We start from the raw sequence: 27068 nt of genomic DNA, 5'->3' as shown, positions 1-27068 counted from the left end.
ATTTGAATAATCACTTCCTACTTCCTCTGAAAACATCCACCCAAACTTTATTGATCATTTCAACTGAGATATTTTGCTACAGGATATCACATCGACAACATTTTTATAGTGACTTAATGCAAAGTATTTAATTTATTACAAAAATTAAAATTAAGTCTTATGTTTCAGAGAATCCTGCATTTGTGCGCTGAACTAGTCTAACTGGACAGTCTACTTAAGTTCTGGCCCTGAAAAATGTGAATGAGTAAATAGTTCAACTGAATTATTTATGTACTTAAACTCTGCCATATCAGTCTATAAAAGATTCAACAGATCAAACAGAGGGTATAGGGAAGCACAAAAGAATAATTAATATTGAAAGTTGTCCATACATGTAAATATTAAAAAAAGTAAAAAGACAGAAGCACTGAACTGGCTCTATTATCACAGAAGTTAAACCACAATAAAATACATTTTATAATGATGTACTTTGCAGTCAGAAAAGATCTCCACATACTAAATGTACTAACATGAAAGGACTTCCATTTACATAAGATAATACAATCCCACTGAACTCCATTTATCTGCATTCTGGAGGAATGCAAAATTTGCATAGCATGATTCTTGTCAGTTTTTTGCCTATTACAAACAACACGGGCCATCTTCAGATCCACACCATCTGGCCTGCAGGGCTCCAAGAGGGGCTGTGAACTTGGAGGGAGGGGGGGCACCTGGGGGTGCAGCCACTGAAACCTGGGGTATAATGGAGCCATGCTGGGCATGCATGTTGGTGTCAAGGGGTGAACAACAAGCATTAAACCCTGTGGCTCCCTGATACCACTAGCTCTGCCACTGGGTTCAGATAAGGATCTGACCTCCTAGGAGCCCTGCAGTCTGGATCCAGCCAAGCGGGGGCTGGATGTATGTGGAACTGCTGGAATACTGTATAACAAATGCATTATTCACAGAGGAGCTCTCCAGACCCACTGAGTACTTTAATATACGGGCGTCAATCCCATCTAGTCCTGCAGGCTAGATGAGTGATGCAGGGCTGGTCCACAGGCTGCTTCAAGGCCCAAGGACCCTGTCCGCCTCCCCCAGCATAATCTAATCTGGCCTGGGACCTGTGCTACATGCAGTGAAGACTCCAGAGCAACGAGAACAGGTGCCACATGCAGTATAGTCCAGCCAAGAGTGCAGTGCAGATCTCAGAACAGAGTAGGCATCATGCAGAATGCAGTGCCTGCCCTTGCCAAACTGGACCACATGTGGCACCCACAGTGGAACTGCGCTGCACATGGTGCCTACTTCAGCCAGTCCAGGACCCATACTACATGTGGCACTTGCAGGTACTACAGCTGGGGCAGGCACAGTGTGAAGCCAGCATCCTGAGCCCTGCCTGCAGGGCTGGTCCAGCACACACCATGCCCTGTGTGGGTCCACTAAGGCCCAAGAGCAGCACCTGGGACTGAATGGTGGGACATCCAGATCACATTTGACACCCTTGCTTTAATAGTATGCTTAACTCTATAATTCATTAATCATTACTGGTTAATTTAATTTACAGGCTTCCAATAAGCCGTTCTCAACTGCTCAGATAGCTGTCAGAAATGCCTCCCAGCAGCTGGCTGGAATGACCCAGCTTGGGTCCAAGGCTGGCCAGCACCAGGAACCAGGCATCATCACTGCCACTTCTCCTTACCAGCACATAAAGCTACCTGCTGTCTGGCCATAGCACAAGTGAAATCCCCTGCTGCCAAAGCCCCAAGGCTCCACAGGTCAGATCCAATGGTTTCCAGAGCTGGATCCAGTCCACAGGGCACAGACTACTGATCCATGAAGTAGATCATGTCAACTTCAAGACTTCTGCTATAGGCATAGGGTGCTCCAAGTAATAAGGTAACAAACCTTAAGGTCATAAAGTTGAGCCACAGGTTGTTCCTATAGTTAGCAAGCACTGCTTACATTAAAGTTAGAAAAAGGCAATGTAACTGTCCGTTTCAAAACTATGCATCTAAACAGAATATACTGTACAGTGTCTTTCAGTTCTTGAAGCAGTATTTTCTCACATTTATACAAACCAAGAATACTGGTTTATTTGTTGAGTAATAATACTGTAGATTAAAGTAATTCAATTGTAACAGAGGCATTAATTTTTTTCCAGCTAAGAGTAAAAAGTATCATCTGGGGAGATGGATTAACATGGGTTATAGGTAGTTAAAAGCTGGCAGTATGAAGAGAGAGGAAGAGAGGTCAATCTTGTAATTTCCAAAGCAGTCTTTGCAAATGACTGAACAACAATACAAAAATCAAGCTAGTGGGCCTCATCAGCATCAGTCTCAGCTGGTGGAATTTAGAAAGAGATTAAGTTGGAGTGCAGGGATCCTGTAGGAGCCCCAAGTAACACAGAGGGAAGAACTGCACATTATCCAATTGAGTAATTTTGGACAAAGAGACAAACTTCTTGATGCATCTGAATCTGTATTTATCCGGGACTAGGTTGTTGGTTTGTTTTAAAAAACAGGCACATGCCTGCGCTAGTATTTTAGTCAAAGACTTCTCCCCACTCCCATCCTGTTTCCTTCTAGACCAGAACACGGCAGAGGGAAGGCTATTCTTAGATCCAAAGCAGGAACACTAATTATCTTTCAAAGATTAACTATGCAAACTGGCAAGTCCAAGTCTTGCCACCTTCAGAAAACAATGCAAAACGCATCCATCTCCAACAGGCATCCCCTCCAGAACAATTACTATGATGTTCCACCTAGAAAGAATGATGACTACAATGTTTCACTGAGAAGCTATACAAGTGTAAACAGTCCCGCTTACAAAGCAGTAAAAATATTGAAGGAACACTGTTACATAGTTCTTCTGAATGACATCATGCTTTTCTTATGTTCTATATGTTGTCTATATATACTATAGCAACAAGAAATTAAATATATTTTATGTTAAGTTACTAAAAGGAGTTCTTGACACTTGAAATTCTCTCTCCTGTCTTGCACTCATCCATTTGAAGTTTCACAGAGTGAACTACTAGTGTAACTTGGTTATAAGTTCACAACAGATTTAAAACAGGCCATGCATGTCCTGAGCACATGAAAACACAGATGTGTCAGAAGAGCTCAGTTATTAAAATTAGATATCGAAGTGACATTCCTTTCATAATATTGTTTAAGTTCATGAGCAGGAATATGCACCTGCAGAAAAACCCTTTAAGTTTTCCAGGCTGCCATCCACTCGAACATATGCTATATGTGAAGTAATTTAAATCCTACTGAATGTTCCCACCTTCACATTTAAAAAATTCCTCTGCAACAATATATTAAGTTACCAGAAAGAACAAAATTAGAATGCCCTACCTACCAATTGCCTCTCTACCTACAGAAAGTGTCCATTAAAAAGGGAATAGGAATCAAACAAAGTTACCTAGACAGGAGAGATTCAGACAAAAGTTTCTGGTCCTATTAACAGCCAATGGAAGAAGCCTCTTGGGAAAACTAGATAATAAAGGTTGTTGATAGCCAAGTACAACATTTAATGCATTTTGCTTAGTTTAACAAGTAGCTGATCATGATTTTCAAAACTAAAGAAGTCACCACTGGGTAAGGTAAGAATACCTCATCCAAGGTTTAAGGTAGAGCCTGTAATTTGTGTTCATTTCAAGGGACTAATCCGAATTCCCAAGTTTGCCTTAGTATATCTGATTTTCTGTTGGGAAACACCCTTTGTGTCATTAAAATTGACATTTCTGATTAGACAATAATCCACTTCACTAAGTGGATGTACTGAAACACTAGAGGGGGATTTCAGAGAGCACACGAGGATGTATTTCTGTTACAGATTTCTAGGTAAACAAACAGCCAATCAGAGGAGAGACGAGCGTTCCAACAGGAGCTGGCAGCGTCGCGGAGTGCAGTCATGATGGTGGGGACATGGGGGGGCGGGGAAGAGGGGGACGAGGCCACCTGCCCTCTCTCCCCTGCCTTGATCCCTGGAGGTGGGGGCAATGAAGCAGACCTGCCCCACTCCTTGCAGGTGGTGACAAAAGTAGCGGTGGGGGGGTGGACAAGGCCACCGGCGCTTGCCTTGGCCCACCCCTCCCCCCTTCTGTCATCCCTACCAGCAGCAGGGGGCGGGGAATAGCAAGCATGCCACAGCAGCAGTGCTGGGGTGAGGGGAGGAGTGGGGCCCAGGTCCAACACAGGGCGGGGACCGGGCCCAAGGATAGGGAGAAGCTGGGCCACAGCGATGGGGGCAGAAGCTGGGCCAGGCCAACCCGGCAGTGGCAGGGCGGGGGGGTGGGGGGGAGCAGGCTCGGAGCCTATGCTGGGGGTGGGGAAAGAGTGGGACCAAGTCCGAGCTAGGGGAAAAGTAAGCCCACCATGGCAGTGGGGGGAAAGCAGCAGGCCTGGCCTGACACTGCAGCAGCTGGGGGAGGGGAGGAGCAAGCCTCCTCCCCACCTCAGGCCCGGTCCTAATCCTCCCCCACCCCTGCGTCAGCTTTGAGTCTGCTCCTCGCATCCCCCCTGCCACCGCCGTGTCAGCCTGGGCCCACTGCTTCCCCTGCCGCGGTGGCCCGGCTTCTCCCCAGCCTTGGGCCTGGGCCCACTCCTCCCTTCCCCCACCACTGCCATGGGTGGGGGAGGGCAGGTGGCAGGCCTGGCCTGACACAGCAATGGCTGGGGAAGGGGAGGAGCACCCCCCTACCCCCCGTCATTCTTGATGGGCAACTGGCTACTCCTTACATAAAATTCCTTAAAACAAAAGTTTAAGAAAAAAAATGAAGCTTCATTAAGCTTAACTCTTCCTGGGGGCCAGGAAAAGGAGAGGAGCTATAACAAAAGGCTCTCATGCCTTCTGGAGATTGAGGGGCAGCTGATCCTGCCCTCCCCGCAGATTGTGAAGGGAGGGGAGGAACACCAGCTGTTCCTCACTACATGAACATCGAGTGCCACCGTGGCTGGGAGGGTATGGCTGTGGCAGCAGCAGTGGAAGCGCAGCAGTGGAAGCCTGGCTGTGGTGAGCAGGGAGCTCCCGCAGACGCTGCTGGCACTGTCGGCAGCAGCAGGGTGGGGAAAGAGGTTGGTGAGCGCAAACCATGGGTTGGCAACCACCCGTATGTGCTGCCAGCAGCGACCAGGGTGATTGTGAACCTCCTGTAGATGCTGCCGGCACCACTGGCAGTGGGGTGGCAAGCGGCGACCACCTGCAGGCACCACCGACTCTCAGTGGCATCTTTTTGCAGGGGGTGCACTGCCATGTGCACCCCTGCCCACCAACTCCTAGCATACTGGGGCCCCAAGTGAGAAGTAGGCAGGGGCTTCCCCTTGCTCCTCCAATCCCCCTGGGAATAGGAGGAGGACTGCAACAACCCTCAACTTCCCCAGACCAGGATCACCCCAGTTTTGGGAAGATGCAAACAGCAGGGGAGAGAGGGCTGTTGCAAGCTGAATGCTTGTATTGCTCCCTCTTCTGAATCAGTTAGTGGTAGAAGCTTTCCACCACTAGAAATGAACACTTATAAGCAGTCTTCATTGAAATACTGTAAACCTCACAGCCCATATATTAAATGAAATACCTGAACCACTTCAAGGGATGAAGCAGTAGACAGCATAGAAGACTACTTAAGATTCAGAACTTTGGCTCCCACTTACCAGATCTATCAAGACTGTCTATAGCAGTCTTTTCTGTTAAGTATTTACCATCACTGCTACTGCTGGCTCAGCTCCACCAGTGGCAGCAACAGTGGAAATTAGCACAAAAAGTTTCTACAATTGCTGATGGTTTCTACAGCATGGTTTGGCAGGTGCTGCATGCTGTCTGGGAGCTGGGGCCACTAAGGCTGAGTGTTGCTGGGTGCCAGGTGATTGTTGGAGCCGCCCCAGCTCCCAGACAGTGCACAGCACCCTGCTGAGCTGTGCTGCACCCATGAGATGGGGCAGCTGCCACATGGGTGCCAGGCGGGGCAATCCCCAGTGCCCCACACTGTGTGTGTGTGTGTGTGTGTGTGGGGGGGGCGCTCTGCCACGAGCCCTCAGAGGCCCCAATTGCCGCTGCCAGAGCCAGTGAGTACGGGGCTTAAAAAAAAAGTGTCAGGACTAGGCTGAGGCCGGTTGGGAGGGGGATGGGGCAGGGCAGCCATGGGGTCTTCTCCCGTGGCTCCCTCCGCCCGGGGAGAGGCAGGAGGAGCCACAGGAAAACATACAGCCGCCCAGCTGTGCTTGCCTTTCCCTGGCTGATCTAAATCTCTGAAACAGCGTTGAAACTCCTAAACAGATTTGGCCGAATCGAAACAGAGCAGTGATCTAAAACACCGAAACGAATCACTGTCCTCCGAAACGGCTGAATCTGAAATGAGACAGCCATTTTGCACAGCCCTGGTCTTGGCTAAGAGAGATGTTTCACTGCATATCTGAGAGGAAATGGAAGGGATCTACAAAATATGATGGACAAATATACACTCTGAAGAGACAAGGAAATCCTAGTCTACCTGTAGTTGGAATACTATGGTAAAAGATACCTTTACAGAATAGTCGACAAGCAGTTACTCATGGAAAAAGTGAGGGAGAAATGAACAACAGAATTATTTCATACTAAAAGTTCCTCTGGAAATCCAACTCTCTCTAGTTTATTATCCTATTTAATGTCAAATAGGGCATAGGTAGGGACCTACTGAATTCACAGCGGAAGTGGGCTCTGCAGCAGCTCCTTTCATCTTGCAGGTTTCCCCACATACCCCTCCCCATTGCTGACTGGTTGAGGCGCCCCATGAGCCCTGCTGCTTGCTGCTGACCAGCTGGGAAGCAAAAATGGCACCTTATTTAAAACCGTGGTTTTTGCCTCCCTGCCAAATCAGGAGCGAGAGGCAGGGCCCCTCTCCCAATCAGTGAGAGGGGGAGAGGGGATGTGGGGGAACCTACAAGATGAAAAGAGTGGCTGCGCAGCACGCTTCACCATGAATTCGATAGGTCCCTAGGTAGAGTTATAGCTATAGATCATGCTTCACTACCATGATACCTTTGGGGACAAGTGTCCAAAATAGCTGTTATCTAAAGCAAAATGCATTCTATCACAAACAGGTCACTTTGAAGCAAAAAGAACTCAATACAATTTAAGCTAAAAATTAGATTTCATAGATAACAAAATAAAAAAATAATTAGGTACAGTCAGCAAATCTTTTGCTTTCACAATGTTCTAGTATTAGAGAGGTTACAAGTGCTTGTCTTGACACACAAATGACACAAGCTTAAAAATGTGACTAGCAATGTGATTTGAAAAGTCAAGCAAAATACAGTATTTGAAAACTTAGTTCTTTAAAGGCTTAAATGCAGTAGGTATGAGCATAACAATTACTATGGTCTTCTTCATACACAGAATCCCACTTCACAGAAGAACAGAATCTGAAGTCCAAGTAAATTATGGAATTAACAACCTTGATTTTGCCTACAGAGGTAGAAGCACAGATAATTAAAGCCTCAGCGTTTATGAGAATGTCTGAATAATGATGAACTAGAAGGAGAACTTGAATCTTTCTAATAAAAGAAGGCTAAGTAAAGGCTCGTCTGTCCTACTTATTTTAGTTTATAACTTTGCTTTTGCCAGTGCAGATTGAACTAAAGCAGCCCAACACCTAGATTACAACTCTACCTGACTTCACTGTTCAGGCAGGATTCTGGTAGGACTCCATAATGTTTTTTTTAACTTCAGCACTAGAAAGATTACTCACATTAGAAGATGATCTTTAATACAGATATTGTATATGGACCCTTTAAAAGTTACTCTTGGTGGTTGAAGAATTGTTTTAAACAGCATCCTACGTAAGTGTATGCATACCATGGTCATGCAGTTCTGAAACTGTCCAAATTAAACATGTGTGTACCCACTTAAGTCAGAATTAAACTCATGAGTATAAGCTTAACTTTTCTGATGTCTGAGGCTAAGTACAGACAGTCAAAAAGCCTGAGGCTGAATCGATTCAATATAGGCAGCTTCCTTTAAGCTGCATAAGTTGAACTGATAACCAACTGAACTGACATTCAGTTTTCAATTGGGAAAGGCAGGGAGGCTTTAATGACCTAGGCCAGTAGGCAAGGGACTCTAGAGCACATCTCCCAGCCTGCTGGCCGTTGCCAGTCCAGCCCCGTGTCCTGAAACCCCTGCTGTTCCCCCACAAGGTGTTAAGCCCCCTGTCTGGGTGCTGGCCCACAATGGAAGAGCCTCCCCCTAAGGAGGTTTCCCCCAGCCCAGGCAGCCCTGGGGAGCAGAGGGGAATTTCCCACTCCCCACCTCCCTTCCCAGCTGCTGATTGCTTCAGCCACTGCCACAGTAGGGAGGGAACAGAAGTCCTTTGGGCCAGGTGCCTGCCCATGCAACCAAGCATAGGGGCAGTGGACAGCCCCCAGCTTGGGGAGCTTCCACCCACCCCAGCCCAGGCCCCCAATCTGGGGCAGCCCCAGGGAACTGAGGGGAATTCTCCCCCTCCCCAACCCAAACCCTTGCCTTAACTACAGCAAGTGTCAGGGATAGCCCAGGGAGCAGTGGGAAAATCAGCAGCTGGGAAAGGGGAGGGACGAGGGCTGCCAGGGTCTGAAGGCCCCCACCACAGAGGCTTTTCCTCCCCACCACTTGCTGTGTAGACCCTGGCTAGGGAGACTTGGGTTCTGTTCCCCTGCCCTGCCATCCCTATGGACAGACAGACACAGTCAGGAAGCATGCTAAGGACCAGAGGGGGCAAGGCAGTCCCTGCTCCATTGGGGCAGGCAGCATAGCCCAGGGCTGCAAAGCATCCTGGGATGCCAGAGGACTGTGAGCTAACTTGAACCAGGAAGGGATGTGGGACAGAAATTCCATAAGCTAGCTTGATCTAAATGCATTAAGTCTGATACTACATCCAAACAGGTTCATCTTAAAACCGGTTTTGGTCATTTTGAAAGTGGTTTATGTGCACTGAACTCCTGTCCCATTTAAAGCAGTTTCTGATCACTTAAACTGGCTTATGTGCAACTTCAGTCCCTAGCTGGAATGCTTAAATCATGATAAATTTAAATCCATGTAGAATTTAAACATTTCTTTTTATAATGAAAAGGGCAGAAAGTCAAGAGATGGAATTTATGTTTCCCAGATTCCGCAGGTCTTCTGGCTTCCAAAATCTTGATAATGGATTTTCAAGTGTGCTTTCCAACTTTCCTAGTTCCTTTCCAAAGTCATAGAATCATAGAAAAATAGAACTAGAAGTGATCACAGGAGGTTATCTAGTCCAGCCTCCTGTTCAAAGGAGGATCATCCCTGCCTGAATCATTCTAGAAAAGTGTTTGCCAACCCTGTTCTTAAAAAGTTTGGGAACAACCATCACACCCAAGTACCAAGTATAATGCCCAGAACAAACATACCCTTTACCTTCAAAAGCCTACAAGAACCTTTCATTCATTCCTAACAGACTCAGATTTAAACTAGTGTTTAAGGTGATGATCAGTGCACACCAATTGATCTGTTAACACACATACAGGATTTGTAGGAATAAATATAGAAGAAACTGCAAAGGAGCTGCTCTCCTGCAGCATTACAAAACAAGCTAGAGCCTTTACCTTGACCCTGTAAATTTAACTAAAGAGTACAGGAACCATACCTATTAAACACTACAAAGATGGAAGGACCCATTGCTCCAACAAGGTTGGAAGATAATTTATTTAGGAAGTAAGCACTAGTCTTGGTCATTGCGGCAGGGCACTCACTGTTTGTGCCTGCCACTTTAAGGGCCTGGAGCTAGCAGCTGCCAGGTGCCTGATGAGGCATTTTGAACCTAGGGCTGCCCATATAAACAGGGCAGTTTTCTGCTGGAGGCCAGGCAACAACATCGCCTTGCTGCAGGTATCATCTGGAGATAAGGGAGGAGCTGTAGGGGATGGTCAGGAGGATCCTGACTGTCCGAGCCCCCAAGGTCTGGAACAGCCTGCCGCCGGAGGTTGTTCAAGCGCCTTCATTGAACACCTTCAAGATGAAACTGGATGCTTATCTTGCTGGGATCCTATGACCCCAGCTGACGTCCTGCCCTTTGGGCGGGGGGCTGGACTCGATGATCTTCCGAGGTCCCTTCCAGCCCTAATGTCTATGAAATCTATGAAATCCTGGTTCTGGGTATGACCTAAAACTGCACCCTGCCAGGAGTGGGTGGCCTGGTGGGGCTCCCAGTGGTGCAGGAGCCCCCAGGAAATGCCAGGCCAGTTACCACCCTGGTGAAAGGCGGGTCGGGGAGCTTTAACCCCTAGCCTCCACAACCGGGTGCGTTACCCTTTTTGTAGGGTCTGGAGGGCAGACCCCCAGAGAAAGAGAGTAAGGCCATAGACTCGCACCTGTCTGGATTTCCCCTGACTGGTCAATGCTGGGGCCAGGACCAGAAGGGTCGAAGGGCCAGGGGCCCACTGCAAGGAATGCCCAAGAGCCGAGGGCCTGGGGTTCCAACTGGCCTGGAGGTGGGCCAGGGCTAGTGAGCCAAAGGTCCCGGGGGGGACCACACCTGGAAGGGGAAGCAGTTCAGGGAGCTATGATGCCCAGGATGAAGGTGGATTAGGCCGCCAGAATGGAGGGATCATAGAGGGATTCGACACTAGGATTATGGGGCCCAGTGTGGGGCCGGTGATTGTGAGAACATCTGGATGCCATCTGTGAGGCTTGGGCTGCTGTGTAGGGGAGGAACGGAGCCACAGATAGCACCCCCTGGCATCGGGTCAAGCAATGGGCAGTCTCCCGCTTGATTAACATCTATTAAATAGATAACAACAAGGCATGGCAGGATAGAAGGCAGGCAGCCCAGAAATAGGTGGGCAGGCCACAGGGAAATCGGCCCTGAGAAGGCCCCGTTACAGTCATCTTACCCTGGCAAAACACAAGTCTGCTGTTCATATACAGAACACAATTCCCAAACATAGGTTGGGGAAATTAAAGCCAGTTTCCCCAAACTAAAGTAATGATCAGCATTGTTGCACATGCTAATTCTATATTACACTTTAAACAGAAGGGATCATGGAAAATCAGGAAGGATGCACAATTATTTGAGGGAAAAGGATACACAATTATTTCAGGGTAGCTTATTTCTCAGTCCTCCTACACAAAGATAATTCAGTTATTTACTCAAGTTCTCAAACGTTTTCAAATTTAGATATAAACTGAAGTTCCAGTCTTTCAAGGATGATATGTGCTTGCTTAGAGTTAAGCATGCACCCAAGTTCTGCATAACTGGCATCCAGGCAGAGAACATTTCATCCAAGAGTGCAAGTTCTAGAAAGTTATAAGTGACCGAAAAATGTAACTATAACAAGCACCGACTATACTATCTTAACTGTCATGGAACATACTTGTACGCTAACAAAAATAGGTCCTTATACAGTTCCCATCAGTAGGGCAATAATTATGCGTTTGACTGATCCCTCGATGCAAGAAATACTGGGAATTCCTTGAACATACATGTGGGAAAAATCCCAGCTACCAACTGTTCAGATATGCTTTACCTCAAAACATGAAATCAGCTTACCAAGAGCTTTACTTTCACATCAGTGATAGATGGCTGGGAAGACTCTAGGATGCAATTCCAGGACTTTCAATAGTAGCAGATATGAGAGAGAAAATTTGGCCTTCAGACTCGCAATGCAGAGTGGTTACTTACCAAAAATGTATTTCCACAGTGTCCACACACTACCCTAGTACCATCTGGCTGAACAGACACGGCAGGCTGAGCTGGCTGTTCTTCTGGAATCAACATCACTGGACCAAGATTAATGATGCGTCTACTGTGGTAAGAATATTAAATGCGTGTTTGTCATTAGGCTGGTGAAGGGGAAGGCGTATGCAAGTGATTAGCACTAGACACAAACATGTTTTTATACCTATAAAATGTATTAAAACATATTAAAAATGCACCAATTTGGGTCTCTCCCCCTACAGAGTTTTCCAAATAGATAATGGATTTCTTATCTTCCCCCTGCCTCCACTGGAGGTTATATTACCATCCAGTTAAGTGGAAACTATTACAGAGAGAAAAGACAGTCAGCAAATGGCAAAGAGCTTGGGGTTTATAAGAACTCTCTCTCAGACACAGTCCATCAAGCCTGGAATAACCAGACAAATCAAGCTTGTGAACTGGGACAGGCAAAAGTGGCCAGAGAAAATATGCAGTAGGGCTAAGGAATACTTTTTGGTTTTCTAAGCAAAATTATTTCCCCAATCAGTTTCTACCCCGATTAAAAATGAGGGATTGTTCCCTATTATTTCCTCCAGCCAAATTCCTTCTTCCTACCCTACCCAGTTCACCCTAACCAAACCAGGCAGCCTCCCTGTACTTTCTGTAGCCAAAAAGTCATTCAAATCTGGTGGATCAGAAGAATACTGCAAATGCTATGCTTTGCTTAATCAAAAACTTTTAATACACTAAATCCAGGGTATCAAACTCATTTGGTCCTGTTTAGCCAGATCCAAACTATGGGGCTTCTTGTAGGCTGGACAGCCCACCTCTGGCAGCAGAGCAATCAACAGTGGCATTAACCCCTTAGGTTCTGGCAGCTGCACAGTTCCTGCTTCTGCCCTACATTCCTAACAGGGATCCAAAACTGGGAATTCACTAGTGGAGCAAGCAATATTAACTCCCCAAGTGCTGTCCCTGCAAACGTAATTGCTCTGATAGCCACTGGGGTTAATGCCCCCCCCAAGACAGTCCTAGAGGCCACATGTTTGATACCCTTGCATTCATCTAACATCAAGTTCACCCTACCAATATATCAGTGACATATCAGATTGGCACCAATAAAAGCAAAATTAACATCAGCAGCTATCAGCTTTTTAGGCGGGTATAGCCAATAATGTACCAATAAATGTAATACGCCTTCTGGCTGGAGCCCCCAGACACCATGCACAGGTGCACAGCCGCACGCATGAACACAGCCAGGAATGCACTCGGGCAGCATGGAGAGCAGCACCTTGCAGGTAAGTTTTTGGATGGGAAGAAAACGGAGGGGGGGGGCAGATTAAGGCCCCCACAGTGAGGGAGGGTGTGGGGCAGGGTGGTGAATGAGACCCTGTGGCCCAGGCATGGAATGGGATGGAGCCGTGGGCAGCTCATCCAGGGGATCAGCATCCCAGCGCTTAAAAATGGCAGTGGGGGCACTTGAACTAATGTTCATTGAAAGATTTAGTTCAAGCGCCGACAACACCTTTAAGCACCAGGATGCTTTTAACTGGAGCGGAGCCCAGTGGGGCAAGGGTGGAGATGGGCTGGCTGCTGTGGGCTTGGAGCTCTTTGCCCCAGGAGCCATGCGCTAGCCATGCCACACCCCCTACCCATCTAGCAGCAGAAGGAACAGCTCACCACCACCACTGCCACCAGATGGGCAGGGGATGCAGCATGGCCAGTGTGCAGCTCCTGGGGTAAAGGCAGCAGGGTGAAGAACCCCGAGCCCACAGTGGGCAGCCCGCCTCGACCCTGGCCCCGCTCAAGTTAAAAGGTTCCGGCACTTAAAAATCGTGGTGGCAGTGCTTGAACTAAAGCTCATTTGATGAGCTTTAGTTCAAGTGCCCCTACCACCATTTTTAAATGCCAGGACACTGATCCCCTGGACAAGCCACCCGTGGCTCTGTCCCACTCCCTGCCCTGGCCCCAGGGTCCTTCACTGCCCTGCCCCTGCTCCACTCCTTCCCTAACCATGGGGTCCTCGATGTGCACACCCCATGCCCCTTCCCCTCCACAGACTTGCCTGCAGGCCCTGTTCTCCATGCTGCCCGGCTGCATTCCTGTAGATCGGTTATTGTATCGGTATCAGATGATATTCTTGGTGAATAATTTGCTATCTATATCAGTACACCCCAATATGATACTAATAAAATCACCAATTTCTAGCTCTTAATACCATGTAATGTCAATGTTTGTCATTTGCTTGATTTTATGATCAAGTAATCCACAGTGGATAATTCCATATGTCAAATTTAGTCATATAAACTTGTTCATGCAGAATAACAGCACATGAAAAAAACCGATAGGAAAATTCTCACTGGGTTCTGCTCATTTCTGGCGCTGGGAACCTGACGGAGGTGCAGTGGTGGGAAACAACGAAGTCTTGCAATGCACAAGGTCTCTCTCCCTTTGTCATACTGATAGAGTTAAGATTTGCAGACACTGATCTTGAGCTGGTTCCTCTTTAGAATAGGTGGAAGGATTCATAGCAGGCTATTCTCTGTGAAGGGCTCTCTACAGAAAGCACTGCCCACAGTCTGCTCAAAAATCTGCTCCGTTATCCCCACAAACAAGGCATATCTTAGAGCTGCTCAGAAGGTATTCACTGTTGGGAATGATCATTTAATAAGACTAGGGTATTTAGGTTTTTTGCTGCATTTTTACCTGTATATTAAATGCTGTGACAACAGCAGGACAAGAAATGGCTGTCCCATCCTGCAAGTATGTCTGAGATTTCAGAAGCTTTTCTTCTTCTGCACTGGCACAAAACAAGACCTTTTCAAGTTTCCCAAGAAGAAAGACACCCCCTTCCCATGCTCCAGAACAAGGTTGGTGGTCAGTGCAGATGACGCTGTGTAAGCTTTGCTCTGCCCAGTTGCTTCAGTTGGAGCTCCTGCACTTTGCAGTTACTGGGGGCGGGGGTGGGGGAGGGATAGGAGGGAGGCACAGAGGGAGATATTACTGATGTATACAGCCTGTTATGGCACTCATCAGGGAGTTGTGTATAATGAATATTTTCTTCTTACAATGAATATTTAATTATGTATACAAAACTCCAACAGGACAGACTGAGACTCGCATCAGAACAGCTGAATGCGCCTTGATTAGGACACTCACTTGAGACATGATGCAGGATACCCAGGTTAAAGCCACTGCTCTAAATCATGCACTAAAAGGATTTGAACCAATGTCCCAAACACCCTAGGTATCTGCCAGGATCAGCAAGCTATCAGCTCCTTGCAATTGTAGATGCTTCAAATTTAATGGGGAAATCCCCTTATGGATATAAAAAAAATTCTTCACTGATATAACTTTTCACATGCTCCATGAAAAGATTCACTTTTAACTAAGCTAGTATTTTCCAATTGGGAGAGGGGGAGAGGAAACAGTTGAAAAATTCCAACCAGTCAGAATTTCACTCATGGTACTCAAGTATGCACCAGAACCATCCTATGCATTGAGAGATGCCTCTTTTTTTAAGGCTGGAAGAACACAATATCAGATTGCTTAAGTCAGCTAATTATTCTAAGTAAAGAGAAGCAATATATCTTCAGGGTGTTTTGAAGAAGAAAAGATAGGTGGCATTTCTTCAAAGAGATATTGCAAGTTTTAACAGTTCATGAGCTATAAAAGGGGTGTAATAAAGTAAGTTGTGTCCTTGCCACTTTTCTGGGGAAAATCAGATGCAGCATTTACCAGAATCAAGTGTTCACCCCATTGTATCATTACTGCCTTCATATATTCCTTGTAAAGTATATAAAACATACAACTTATGTGAAATACCATTCCATAAAAAAATGGAGATATTTGAAGCCAATCCCAAACAGACTATAGTTACTATGGCACAAGGTATAATTTTTTTCTTTAAGTATGTTAACATAATGAATCAGGTAAATTAATATCTGACCAGAGCTCTGTGCAAATGCTTGTAAATATAGTTTTAATGAAATGATCAAAGTCTATACTTAAATATCTGTGTACCTTTAGCTACTTATTTACAATATTTGCATTACAATATCATCCTAGCAATTTTATTATAAATGAAATGGAACTACTGCAGTTGAGAATTTTCTTACCAGTTGGGTCTTGGACAGCCTATTCTTCGAGATGTATCCTTACAGATTAGGAGACAATTACATGGACATCTAACATACTTCTTCCCTGAAGGAGGGTTTTTGATTGGCTAGACCAGAGAAAAGATGACAGATATTAGCCTTGAAATAATGAACTTTGCTTTATTTTTTAATTCCTTAAAGGTATGGCCACATGGACATCTTAGCCGCTCTGAAAAGGATGGGAGAACTGCTACACCACAGCATGCAGCAGATGATACGGTTTAACTGGTATGTCCAGAAATGGATTCAGTGGGATATGGCACTATGGTCACATCATCCTTCAATGCTGTGAGCTCCAGTCTTGTCCACCAGGCACACGTGTAATGAGCTCTCTGCCTCTACCACACTCTCCTTCTCAATTTCCTGGACCTGCTCCTGGGTAGGTTTATATGAATCTGTATCAGTGGTGCTCAAATCTTTTGGCCCCATGGGCCAGATGATCAGCACCTGGCTGGATCAGGCCTCATGCATCTTGGCCCCATGCACCCAGTATAGTGTGCGAGGCTTTTATATAGCTTGTGGGGCTCCCCATGGGTTTGCAAAATTTGACAGCAGGGGAGCAGCAGTTAAGGCTGCCCCACTGCCAAGCTTTCAGACCCATGGGGAGTTCCGAGGGCCAGATGACACTGCTTGGTAGGCCAGATCTGGCCTGTGGGCTGGGGATCAAACACCACTAGTCTATATCAATATAAATTAGCTAAATAGTCCTTAATTTGATAGCAAATGGAGCCAGGTTAGAGTTGGAGGGACTTTGTTCCTCTTATGGCTGCAGAATTATACACTGTAACAGCTTGTATTAGTATCCCACTAAAGATAGAGTATGCACATATACATAAGGTATCGCAGTAAACAAGTCACCATGAGGTAAATTAGGGTGTGAATTAATAGTGGTTTAAGCCAGTGGTGCTCAATTTCCCCACCCCCTGTGGGCCAGATCTGGCTGGTGGTCCTCATCTGGCACCCGGGGTGGGCACAGTGAGCACCATTTGGCCATGAGGAGGCAGGCAGGGGGTAGTATGGTCCCAAGCCAGCCCCAAGGTGGGTGAAGTGGGGAGGACGGGGAACAGCCCAGCCCTGACAGCCATGCAGGGCTTGCCGCTTGGCAAGCTGGCAGGGTGACCATATTAATGGCTACTGCTCCCCTGCCATCACATTTCCCAACCCAGGTGGAGTCCCGCAGACCAGATGCCAAGGCTCCACAGGCTGTATCTGGCCCATGGGCCAGAGGTTGAGCACCCCTGGTTTAAATGCTACTCCACTAACTGCCTTGCTGCATGCTCTGACAAATGCAAGTTAGCTAACTCCTCAATGAAAGCAGGACAAATTACTTTGTGGTAAAGCTAAAAGTACACATACAGGCAGTGACCATAGAGAACCTGTACTGTTTAATTCACACCCTAACATATCTCCAGTAGTTTCTACAATCACAATTATAATATACAGCCACCTGTGAACATATGTATAAAAAACAAACCAAGGACTTTATAATCCAGTGGAAAAAGTGAAACATTCGTATCCTGAGAATTGTAATTGCATTAAGCATTAACTTAAATGTTTTTTAAACAAATAACCCCGCTTGAAGTGTTAAATGGGTAAGCTTTGCCTTTTCATGATAAACCCACTGATTGCAAGGCGGTTCAGTTCAGTGAAAACAAGATATTTCAAAATGAAGTAGAACCGGGATACTTCACAGGGTTAGGTCCTCCCTCTTCTGTGAAGATAAGGGTTTGCAAAGTAACCAGGGGAATACAGAGCCACAGACAGTAGGACTGCTAAGCTTTTATTTCAAATGGCATGTCTTTGCTGATTAGCTGTACAGGACTACTGAGTGAAAAAGCAGTGCCTTTTGAAGAAAGCCACACCAAATACCTGACTGGTTTGCCCTTAATTTGGCAGCCTGCTGCAAATCAAGTTGCTTCCAAACCACCTGGATAATGACCACCTCTGTTCTACTACATCAACTACTAACACAGGAATTCAGCTTCTATGTTTCTTCTCAAAGGAAAATCATAAATATCCAAAAGCTGAGAGATTTACTCTTGATAATGCTACAGGAGTTCACACTATCACAGCTGGCAGGGGGAAAGGTTTTTACTGCTAAAAGGCAAATTACTATTTTTCTTTTAAAAACATCACATAGATCTGTCAGATTTGGGGGGGGGGTGGGAAAGAGAGGAAGGGGCTAATAACCAGTTATCATTACTAAGTTAAAACTAAATGTTCTTAACCCTTGCAGTGTTAACCAAGGGCTGGACTAGATAAGATAGCCATACTTTTCCATTTTGCCCAAAGAATCTGTCAACTGTTTCCATAAGCATCTTCACATTCCTTAACATATTTCTGATATACTTTCATTTTAATTGACAGAGTTATTAATAACAACTACAATTACTTGACACTTCTCAATATAAAATACTATAACCCTCTGGCAAAGCTTTAAAATCACTATACCCTCAAATTTGCCTGCTAGTTCATTTTAGTAATTAGTTATGTGGACCAGGGACCTACCCTTTCTAGGTAACAGGAATTGATAACAGCATGTCAATAACAACAGAAAAAGCTAAAAACCCAATTTACCGTAGCTTCATTGCAAACTGTGCACTTAACAACATGCTGGTGAAGCTTGCCATCCAAATTGATTAGAGACTGGCACACACGGCAGTTTATTACAGGAACACCACTGGCATCTGGACTGGCAATGGCGGTATATGGAGGTGGGAGTTCTGCTGCAGAGAAATGATGAAATAAGTTTAAAAAAAAGCAAACCCATAGGGATCCCAAGCTCACTCTTCACCAGAGAAATATTTCTGGCAATTAGAAATAGCTTGAAACAAGAATAAGAGCATTATTAGGTGGTATGATAATATGAGTAATTGTCAAACTAATTGCACTTCTGAGTATTTTATAAAAGGGATATTAGTCCTACTTCAATGTAAAGAATACTGACAATTCAGAAGCATTACATGATACAATAGGGAAGCAAAAAAGACAGAACAACTACCCCTGTAACCCTGCATTGTTTTTCTCTGAGCATTTGGTACCAGATTCTTTCACTCCAAAAAAGTCAAAGAACAAAAAAAGTTCTTTAAGAGTTAGCATTGATTACTGAAGGATAAGGAAGAGTTACAAAAAACAGACAGCTGGAGAACTTGAAGCAACAGTGAAATCATCCAAAGAGGGTGAAACACTAGGAAAAGTATTTTTAGTGAAATATAAAAAGGTGGGTACTAGAAGCAGCCAAAGAAAGTTAGAGAAAGTGAAATTCAGAATTTCAGAAGTACCCTTCTTTCCAAGTCAAGTTTATAAGCTTAATACTATAACATGTAGCAACCCTTAAGGTCCTGAGACCCCTCACCTTCCACTGAAGGTAGCTCTTCTGAGAGGCCTGCCAATATTTCTAGAGATGGGCCTTCCTGCTGATCCAGCCACCCTTGACCACCAGACACTTGGACTCCCCCCAAAGACCATGATTATCTCATAGATAGCCCCCAAAAATACCTGCAAGCTAGTTGCTCCCATCAACATGACCTCAATTGCTAGTGAGTCTAAGAATCCCCAGAAATGTCTCTTTCCTGAGGCATCTGGAATTCTTTTAGTTAATGGGCCATTTCTCTGAGCTGCTTTCATTATAGTGGGGTTAATTTTCCTGTTACAAGCAGAAAATAACTTGGGGGCCCGTCCCAACAACAGCCCCTCAAGCCTGTGTTTGGGAGTGGCAATTTATCTTCACCTAATTACACAATGGCAAGAGATGCTTAACAGTTTTGCCTTCTCCTTTTTCTTTAGGTATGCATTCCTCAATTCCTTGGATTAAACTATGTCCCAAAATCATAAAGATTACCTGCAGATGGCATAACATAATCCATACAGTGATAAAAGCAGCATAAATGATCACAGTATAATACTGGCTTTTCTATTAAATAACATGTCATATCAGTAAAACAAACTCAAGAAAACATGCACGATATCCCACAAATGCCTCAAAATATTGTGGGGATCATGACAGTCTCTCAGTGGAAGTTTGCAGTACGCTATGTGACATTTGGCCCTGGCAAGAATGGAGTGAATGGAATAACACACTGAATCATCTTGAAAAAGAAGCAAGAACCCCAAGAGGGAAAGTTTTAGTCATTTAAAATTGCTCCTTTAAACGAGGAATAAGGAACCACAACATGCTGAGCCAGCAGATTTCCCTTTTTCCACTCTCTACAGAAGACAGAAAGGAAGAAGGTACCACATCCCTGCTACAATTCAATAAGACATAAAAAAGAATTTCAGTAGGCAGAAGATGATACAAGGAGTCTTATACTACAACATTCATAAATACCTTTAATCACTTATTTTATTAAGACACTAATTTGCATAAATATACTGAGGAGTAGGAAAAAAAAAAAACAAACAAACCATAACTGAAGCCTAAACCCAGAACAGGTATGAAATGTGAAAAGCTCCCTTTAAGTTACAGAGCCAAGACACACTAAGACAAACACTACAGTAGCTCACATCTGAAGCTTTTGTTGGCTCCTCAGAGAAACCAAAACAGACATATTTTATACCCATTTAAAAGAATAGCTACTAGAAAAAAATTAAAATATGACCATCACAGTTGACAGGCCTACCATTAGCTCTACCAGGTTTCTCTAGGCATGGGGAGCCACAATACATCCTTTCTTTACTCCATTACCGTAAGCAGGTTAGGTACTACAAGAATGCTAACCCATCTCCAAATGTTGGACACCCTCTATCCCCCCCATAACAAAACAAAACAAAACAAAACAAAACAAAACAAAAAAATCCTCTCACAAAGCCCAACAGTTAACCTCAGTTTTGGTAGTCCATAAAAAGCAACCCAAAACACTAATAGAATTTGACTCTAAAAGTCAAAGAAGAACAGAATTTCTGTAAGCCTGTCATATGCCCTGGAGTAATTCTGGGGTGACTTCCCTGAGTTATATAGATTCTCCACTTACAAGCGTACAGCCAAAGCAGTCGTTTCATTAGTTCAGCTATGTTCACTTTCATGTTTTCAGCCTCTGATAACTTCCCTTATAGGAACTAATAACCTCTTGTGGATGTTTCAAATGATCATTACAATGTTCTTACTCTTAAATTGATTGGTTTCTAGACTAGAAAACCTCCCAGAAACATTCATCAGGGTAAGTTATCATTTTGTGATACAGGTAAAGATACTAAGAATGTGAAGATAACAGTATCTACTGCTAAAAGATACTATAAACACACAGGTCAAGATGACAAATCAAATTCAGACTAAACATTTTGGAATCTGAAGTTTAAAAATATTTTCTACTATCCATACACTTAACATCAGGAGGCGCTACTTCACAGTCAGGGCGGCTAGGATCTGGAACCAACTTTCAAGAGAAGTGGTGCTGGCTCCCACCCTGGGGGTCTTCAAGAGGAGGCTAGATGAACACCTTGCCGGGGTCATTTGACCCCAGTGCTCTTTCCTGCCATGGCAGGGGGTTGGATTTGATGATCTGTCAAGGTCCCTTCTGACCCTACAAACTATGAAACATGAAAAACCTCAGTAAATCATCATAGTTACAGCTTTAAAAAAAAAGGTTGTGGGGGCTACAGCAAATTTTGGGGTGCCTGCCTGCCCTGAGCACTGGGAAGAGCCTGGTGCCACTGCAAGACCCAGCCCACAGTGGCAGCCTGCTCTCATCCTGTACGCAGATCCAGGGTCATGTGCTCCTGGGGAAGAGCCTGGTGCAGCCCCACAGGCTGCCTGGGGTGCACGTAGCAGCAAGAGCTGCACCTTGCACCCACTGACAGTCCTCTCTGCTTTGCTCCCTGCCGCAGCCCCGGGACAGGCCAACGCCACCTGCCTGCAGCCGCTGGGCTGCACCGCACCTCTCCCCCCGCCCCTTCCCCTACAGACTTACCTAGCATATAACGAATTTTCCTCGCATATAACAAATTTGGGGTGTAAAAATAGTCATCGCATAAGACCAAATTCCCATATACAGAACCTGCAAAAAGCAAGGGAAACCTGTAATATAGTTAGCCCCAAGAAGATGAGGAGACACTCCTATCACTCTTTGCCTTTCTGAATATCTGACATTGAAAGTTGTTAGAGTCCATCCCCGAGGGGAACTGAATCTACATTTCCTTGGTCAGACTGGATGGCTGGGACACAGGCCTATAAAAGGAAATTGTAAATGAAGAATCTTCTGGGGAAAATAAGTTATTGCTTTAATCACAGCACCTCAAACTGCAGCCCACCTCCAGCCACTGCTCTGTGGACTCTTCCTGGTGGATCACATAATAGTCCAGACCCTGCAACCTGGCTGTCCAAGGGTACAGTCCAGGAGAAGGTTTCTCTTGGTGTGTACTGCAAAATAACCATGTTGGGAAACCAACATGCTTCACAAAACTGAGAAGATATTTACTCCTGCCACTAACAGGTTGTAGAGTATGTCTTGGCATTCCTGCATTCTGGTATAGACATGCTGCCAGGCCACTTCTTTGAGGAGCATACTTTGCTGCTCCCTCCTATTTCAGAGGACCATGCGTGCCTAATATTTGCTTGCTGTGGCATATAGTTCAGACTTTTCTAATCCTTTACCTAACAGGCCATGGTCTTCTGGGACATTATACCTGGGATAAACCCCTAACACAATCCTATGCGCTTTAGAGATTCTACCTTTCCGCTTGTGTGAAAAGAAGTTCCCTGCAGGTCTAGTGCTTCCAATGCACCATACCCTGGGAGTATGTAAGCAGCTACAGACTCCTTAATAAGAAAGAAGCAGCTCTTCCTCTTCAAAACCTCTCTTGGTAACAAAATTAAGTCATTCCCAAAATACAAACACTTAACATAGCTCATTAGCCCAGGTAAGTACAAGCTACTAGGACCCAAAATACACGGAGGGCAATAAGGAAAAAGCTCTCTCCCCATTGGGAAAGTAATACTAGCCCTAAAAGCCAGAGTCCTTTGTAGTTTAAGGAAGTACATAGGTTGGGTACTGTAGTTTATTAGAACTCAACTTAGATAGGCATCTAGCTGGGGTCATCTAGACCCAGCACTATTTCCTGCCTATGCAGGGGGTCGGACTCGACGATCTATTGAGGTCCCTTCTGACCCCAACATCTATGAATCTATGAACTCATAGCCCAAGTATTTAGGCACCAGTTCTGCAGTTACCCTTTCTTCTTCTTTGCTTTCGGTTAGCTATTCCTGATAACCTCTCTCCCCTATTTCACAGGCCTGCATACTGCTTTTAGTTCTAGCTAAAAACCTTAACTCAGGTGTGGAAATGAATAACAGTGAAGTGTTGGATGCACTGTCAAGATACTTCAGAAGGCTAAGTTTTGTATCATCATTCTAAATAAGAAATGTACACTTAACTATAATGACTACAGGACTAATAAAATACTACCTTTTTGCCTAGTTTGTTCTAATTTTTTTAACTTGATATAGTATCTAGCAAATAACTGCATACGCCAATAAAGTTGTATTGAGTTCTGCTTTGACCTTAAACTAAATACTATAGCTGTGGGCCCCATAGCATATTAGTACATCTTGTAGCTTCTCTTTAACTGGAGAAAAATGTGTATTGTGTTGCTGCACCATGCCATCTGCACCTGCTTTTGCAAAATCCTAGATCCACACATGGATAGTGTACTGAACCCTGGAAACTGCACAGGAGCCAAGAGGAAGGTTATCAAATTTATATGGGGGATTCTGAGGGGATAGGGTCACATGTGACATAGGACTTCCCCAGGCCTGCCTGGGCAGGGAAGAGGATGTGATCTCCAGCTAGGGCAAAAAACAACTTCTCCCTTCTCTCGTTGATGCTAGCTGTACATACTGTACAGTTCCATTGCAACTAGCAGACAACCTTCTTACGAGTAACTGACTGACAGAGGCAAAAACTAGGAAACTATACAGTCAGTTTATGTAATGTGCATCAGGAAACTTGTATTCTTCCTTTATTTTATTCTGCGAGTATGAGTTAATGTGCCCTTATAAATAAAGGGAAGCAAGGATTTCTTAGGGCAATATCTTCTGTTAGACTAACTGCATAGTTGAGATGGAGCTATGCGGTTGGTCCAATAAAAAGATATTACCTTAAAAAATCCTTGCCTCACATAATTCCTGGACCATCATGGCTATAACCCCACTCTACTACTACATTTACAAGCAACTTTTATAAACTGCAAGGCATACAAAATTGTTGTTCCAAGTACTTCTTTGGTGGGCAAAAGAACCCTATTCACAGGGACTCTGCACCTCTTCTGTGGGAGAACACAGAGTTGTTAATATCATGCAGTCATTTGAATTCAAGTTCCAGACCCTGTCTTGAACAGAACATGCACATATACCAAGTTATTGGCTGGGTTCTTGTGACCCTGAAAGCTATAAGCATTTTGTTTTTTTCTCTCCATTTCAACAGTCAATATTATTAGGAATAAGGTAAGTCAGAGCCAAGTGCTACATCATAAGCTTATACCTGGGTTCAAGCCTGAGTCACTGCACTGAATCATCCCCATTACATAATTAATAATCTGATTTTCAAAATAACCTGGTGTAGAGACACACACAGAGAATAATGAATAATTAAAAAAAAAGCCATTAAAGAATAAGAATTCTTATTCTTTAAAATATATATATATATATATATATATATATATATATATATATAGGTTTCTAAAATGGTTAGGAATAGCCTTCTATTCAGAACTTCCTCCTAGGCAGGTAATCCTACATAATTAAATTCCACTTTAAATCTAATACCGGAGACCTCTGGTTTGGGCCTGGTACTGGCCTGTGCTATTCAAAATGTCAGGTGATTGTGAGTATGTTCCCAGAGCATTAGCAGAGCTCTGTTATTACCATATATCTAGTAAGAGAAGAACCCCATTTTCTTTCAGCTTAAAGATCAGACCATGGGCAACTGGTGCCTTCCAAGTCGGTGGGGAGGGGGCACCAGCTCACTGACCCGGGAGGGGGCCCAGTGACTGATCACCAACCAGGGGGCGGAGGGGTCCCCCAGCAGTCAGTCACTGAGCCAGAGGTGAAACTTAAAGTGCATTCCCAGTTTCAAGGTTGGTGCTTCCAGGAGGTGCATGGCCAATCTCAGGGGTGCACGTGGTGCACCCACATGCACCCCCTATGCATCACCAATGGATCAAACTAAATACAAACTTGTCTGCTGGTAGCATTTATCCATTTTCATTTAGAGTCCCATCTACCATATATTCCTGTGTAAATCACATATTGTTTTAGCTCTCGCTATTGTTTGTTATTCAGGAAAACTGGATGTTACCCATCTCGTAACAAATGAGAAAGTTAGGATGCAATTCCGCTTCCTTGGAAGACACTGAGAGCAGGAGTGGAATCTTGTATTTGAAACGCTCCTACTAAAGCTGAACAAATCTTATTTAGCCTTAACAGTCTGAGCTTTTTCCGGCACTCTGCTTTGTTTAAAAGCTTTACCTAGCCCAAAACCAAAATAATACAAAACATACGAAGTGGAGGGTTTTTGTCACCACATATTCAAAATTTAACTGTACTAATATTCTTAGCTCCAAGTTTGGGTGGCTTCCTTAAGTACTAAAACCTAAATCCCTACCACTGAACAGACCTTAATGGGCCACTTTCCCCATACCTATAAAATAAAATAAGAGAACCACAACATGAATTTGAGTCACAAATAGACTAGCACATAAACCTTGCTTTTTAAAAATATGTCTTGTCACATGACACTCACAGTGATGTCTGTTAAATAGCCACTCCAGGCTGCACAGCTGCTACTGCTTGGTACCAGTCTGCCCACCAAAGTAGCATTCCACCACCTGGTGTCCACTGGTACAAGGCTTTGATAAGCAGCGGAGATTAGATGGGGATTTCTGAGCATTTCCCCCACTTTGCTCCACTTGACTTCTTTCAGAAATCCTTGCAGCAGTCCCAGTTCTGTACCCCCGAGCTCCCCCGAAGAAGTCTGGTTAGCGACAATTAACTGTTCTTTGGGTTTATGCCTGCTGTAATTAAGGGGAAGACTCAAGCCCAATAATTAGAGCTTTAACACGTGAAGTGGTGACTGTAAATAAACGGGTCCCAGCTTGTTCTGCAGCTGGGAACCACTCTGGATTTTTTTTGTTGGGTTTGTTTGTTTATTTTTTACTTCCCACGTGAATTAGGGGATCCACGCTGCCCTTCCTTTCCGTCAGCACTACCTGTTGTTCCGCAGCTTTTCCGCAATTCTAGGAGAGAAAGAGAGACGAGCTGGGGCCACAGGAGGCCGGGCCGCCGAGCAGCATGACTCTGAGTGAACAATGGGCTGGAGCAAGAGGGAAATCTCAAGGCCGGGCAGGACCCCGGCCCCGGCCTTGGAGGCTGGGGAATGTCACGGGGAGAAGCCCGCAGCGGGCGGGCAGGGCTTGCCCCGTCCCCCCCGGGAAGGCAGCCGGGGCCGCCTGCAGCCGCCTGGAAGGGGCCAGCGGGAAAGCTGAGGCTCCCCCGTGGCGGGGCCGGGAGGGGCAGGGCGCAGGCGGCGCTGCCCGGGAGCCCCTCAAGGGCACGGCACGGAGGCGCCCCCAGCCCAGCCCGATGGCTGCAGAGGCAGCGCCTTGCAAACTCACGGTCCTGCCTCTCCCCGCCGCGGGCCCTGCAGTGCGGGGCGCGAGGAGCCCCTCCGCGGGCCTTACCTCGGGGGCTGCCGTCGGGCAGATAGGGAGGCGCGGTCGGGGTGACGCTGCCGGAGCTGGGCGCCGAGAGCAGCGGGGACCGCTCGTCCACCCCCTCCGCAGCCATGACTGCAGCACCGGCAGAGAGGAGCTGCCAGGGAAGAGCCCTTCTCTCTCCCTCTGCCTCTCCCTCTCCGTGTCACAAGGCAGGGGGAGGAGGAGAAGCAAACAGAGGGGGCTGGGAGGGAGGGAGGAGGGGAAAAAAAACCCGGAGGGGGGATGGGACTAGGCAGCGCTGCCTCTGTCCATCTCTGCCACCAGCTGATGGATGGGGGTGGCCAGGGGCAGGGCTTGCCATGAGAGCAGCCTCTGGCAAAGTTGACCAGAGCAGGGGGAAAACCAGAGGCGATGTGGCATCTCCTGCTGCCTGCCACCACCCGCCTTGGGGAGGGAGAGGAGGCAGGGGATCCCTGATCTTTCTAGCCCTAGAGGGGGGTGCTCCTGATGGGAGCGGGTCAGGAAAGAGGGCACCTGTGCTTGCCCCAGGCACCGCTGCAGGGGGAGCTCCTGGCACTTGGGGTTGGTTCTGCTCAAAGGCCCCTTGT

The 27068-nt window shown here is 45.6% G+C and overlaps 1 protein-coding gene across 3 annotated transcripts in view; it reads right to left on the bottom strand.

The window, feature by feature from the left end:
- Nucleotides 1-26723, bottom strand: part of PIP4P2 (phosphatidylinositol-4,5-bisphosphate 4-phosphatase 2) — a 53592-nt gene extending 26869 nt beyond the window's left edge. The window contains exons 1-4 of one of the 3 annotated variants that reach the window (XR_009460675.1): nt 26485-26723; nt 18391-18539; nt 15775-15881; nt 11642-11765 (exon numbers count right to left, since the gene is read on the bottom strand). Coding sequence is in view for 2 of the 3 variants with exons in the window: in XM_014610197.3 (XP_014465683.1) it covers nt 11642-11765; nt 15775-15881; nt 18391-18539; nt 26485-26590 (486 nt within the window). In the remaining variant the exon portion in view is untranslated. The remainder of the gene's footprint in view (nt 1-11641; nt 11766-15774; nt 15882-18390; nt 18540-26484) is intronic. The other 2 variants (XM_019486544.2, XM_014610197.3) reach the window with 2 other exon arrangements.
- Between the last annotated feature and the right edge of the window lie 345 nt (nt 26724-27068).

Source organism: Alligator mississippiensis, chromosome 3 (genome assembly GCF_030867095.1).
Source record: "Alligator mississippiensis isolate rAllMis1 chromosome 3, rAllMis1, whole genome shotgun sequence".
NCBI classification, from domain to species: domain Eukaryota; kingdom Metazoa; phylum Chordata; order Crocodylia; family Alligatoridae; genus Alligator; species Alligator mississippiensis.
The sequence above is the reverse complement of the archived record's forward strand: the minus strand, read 5'-3'. Positions and strand labels throughout refer to the sequence as shown.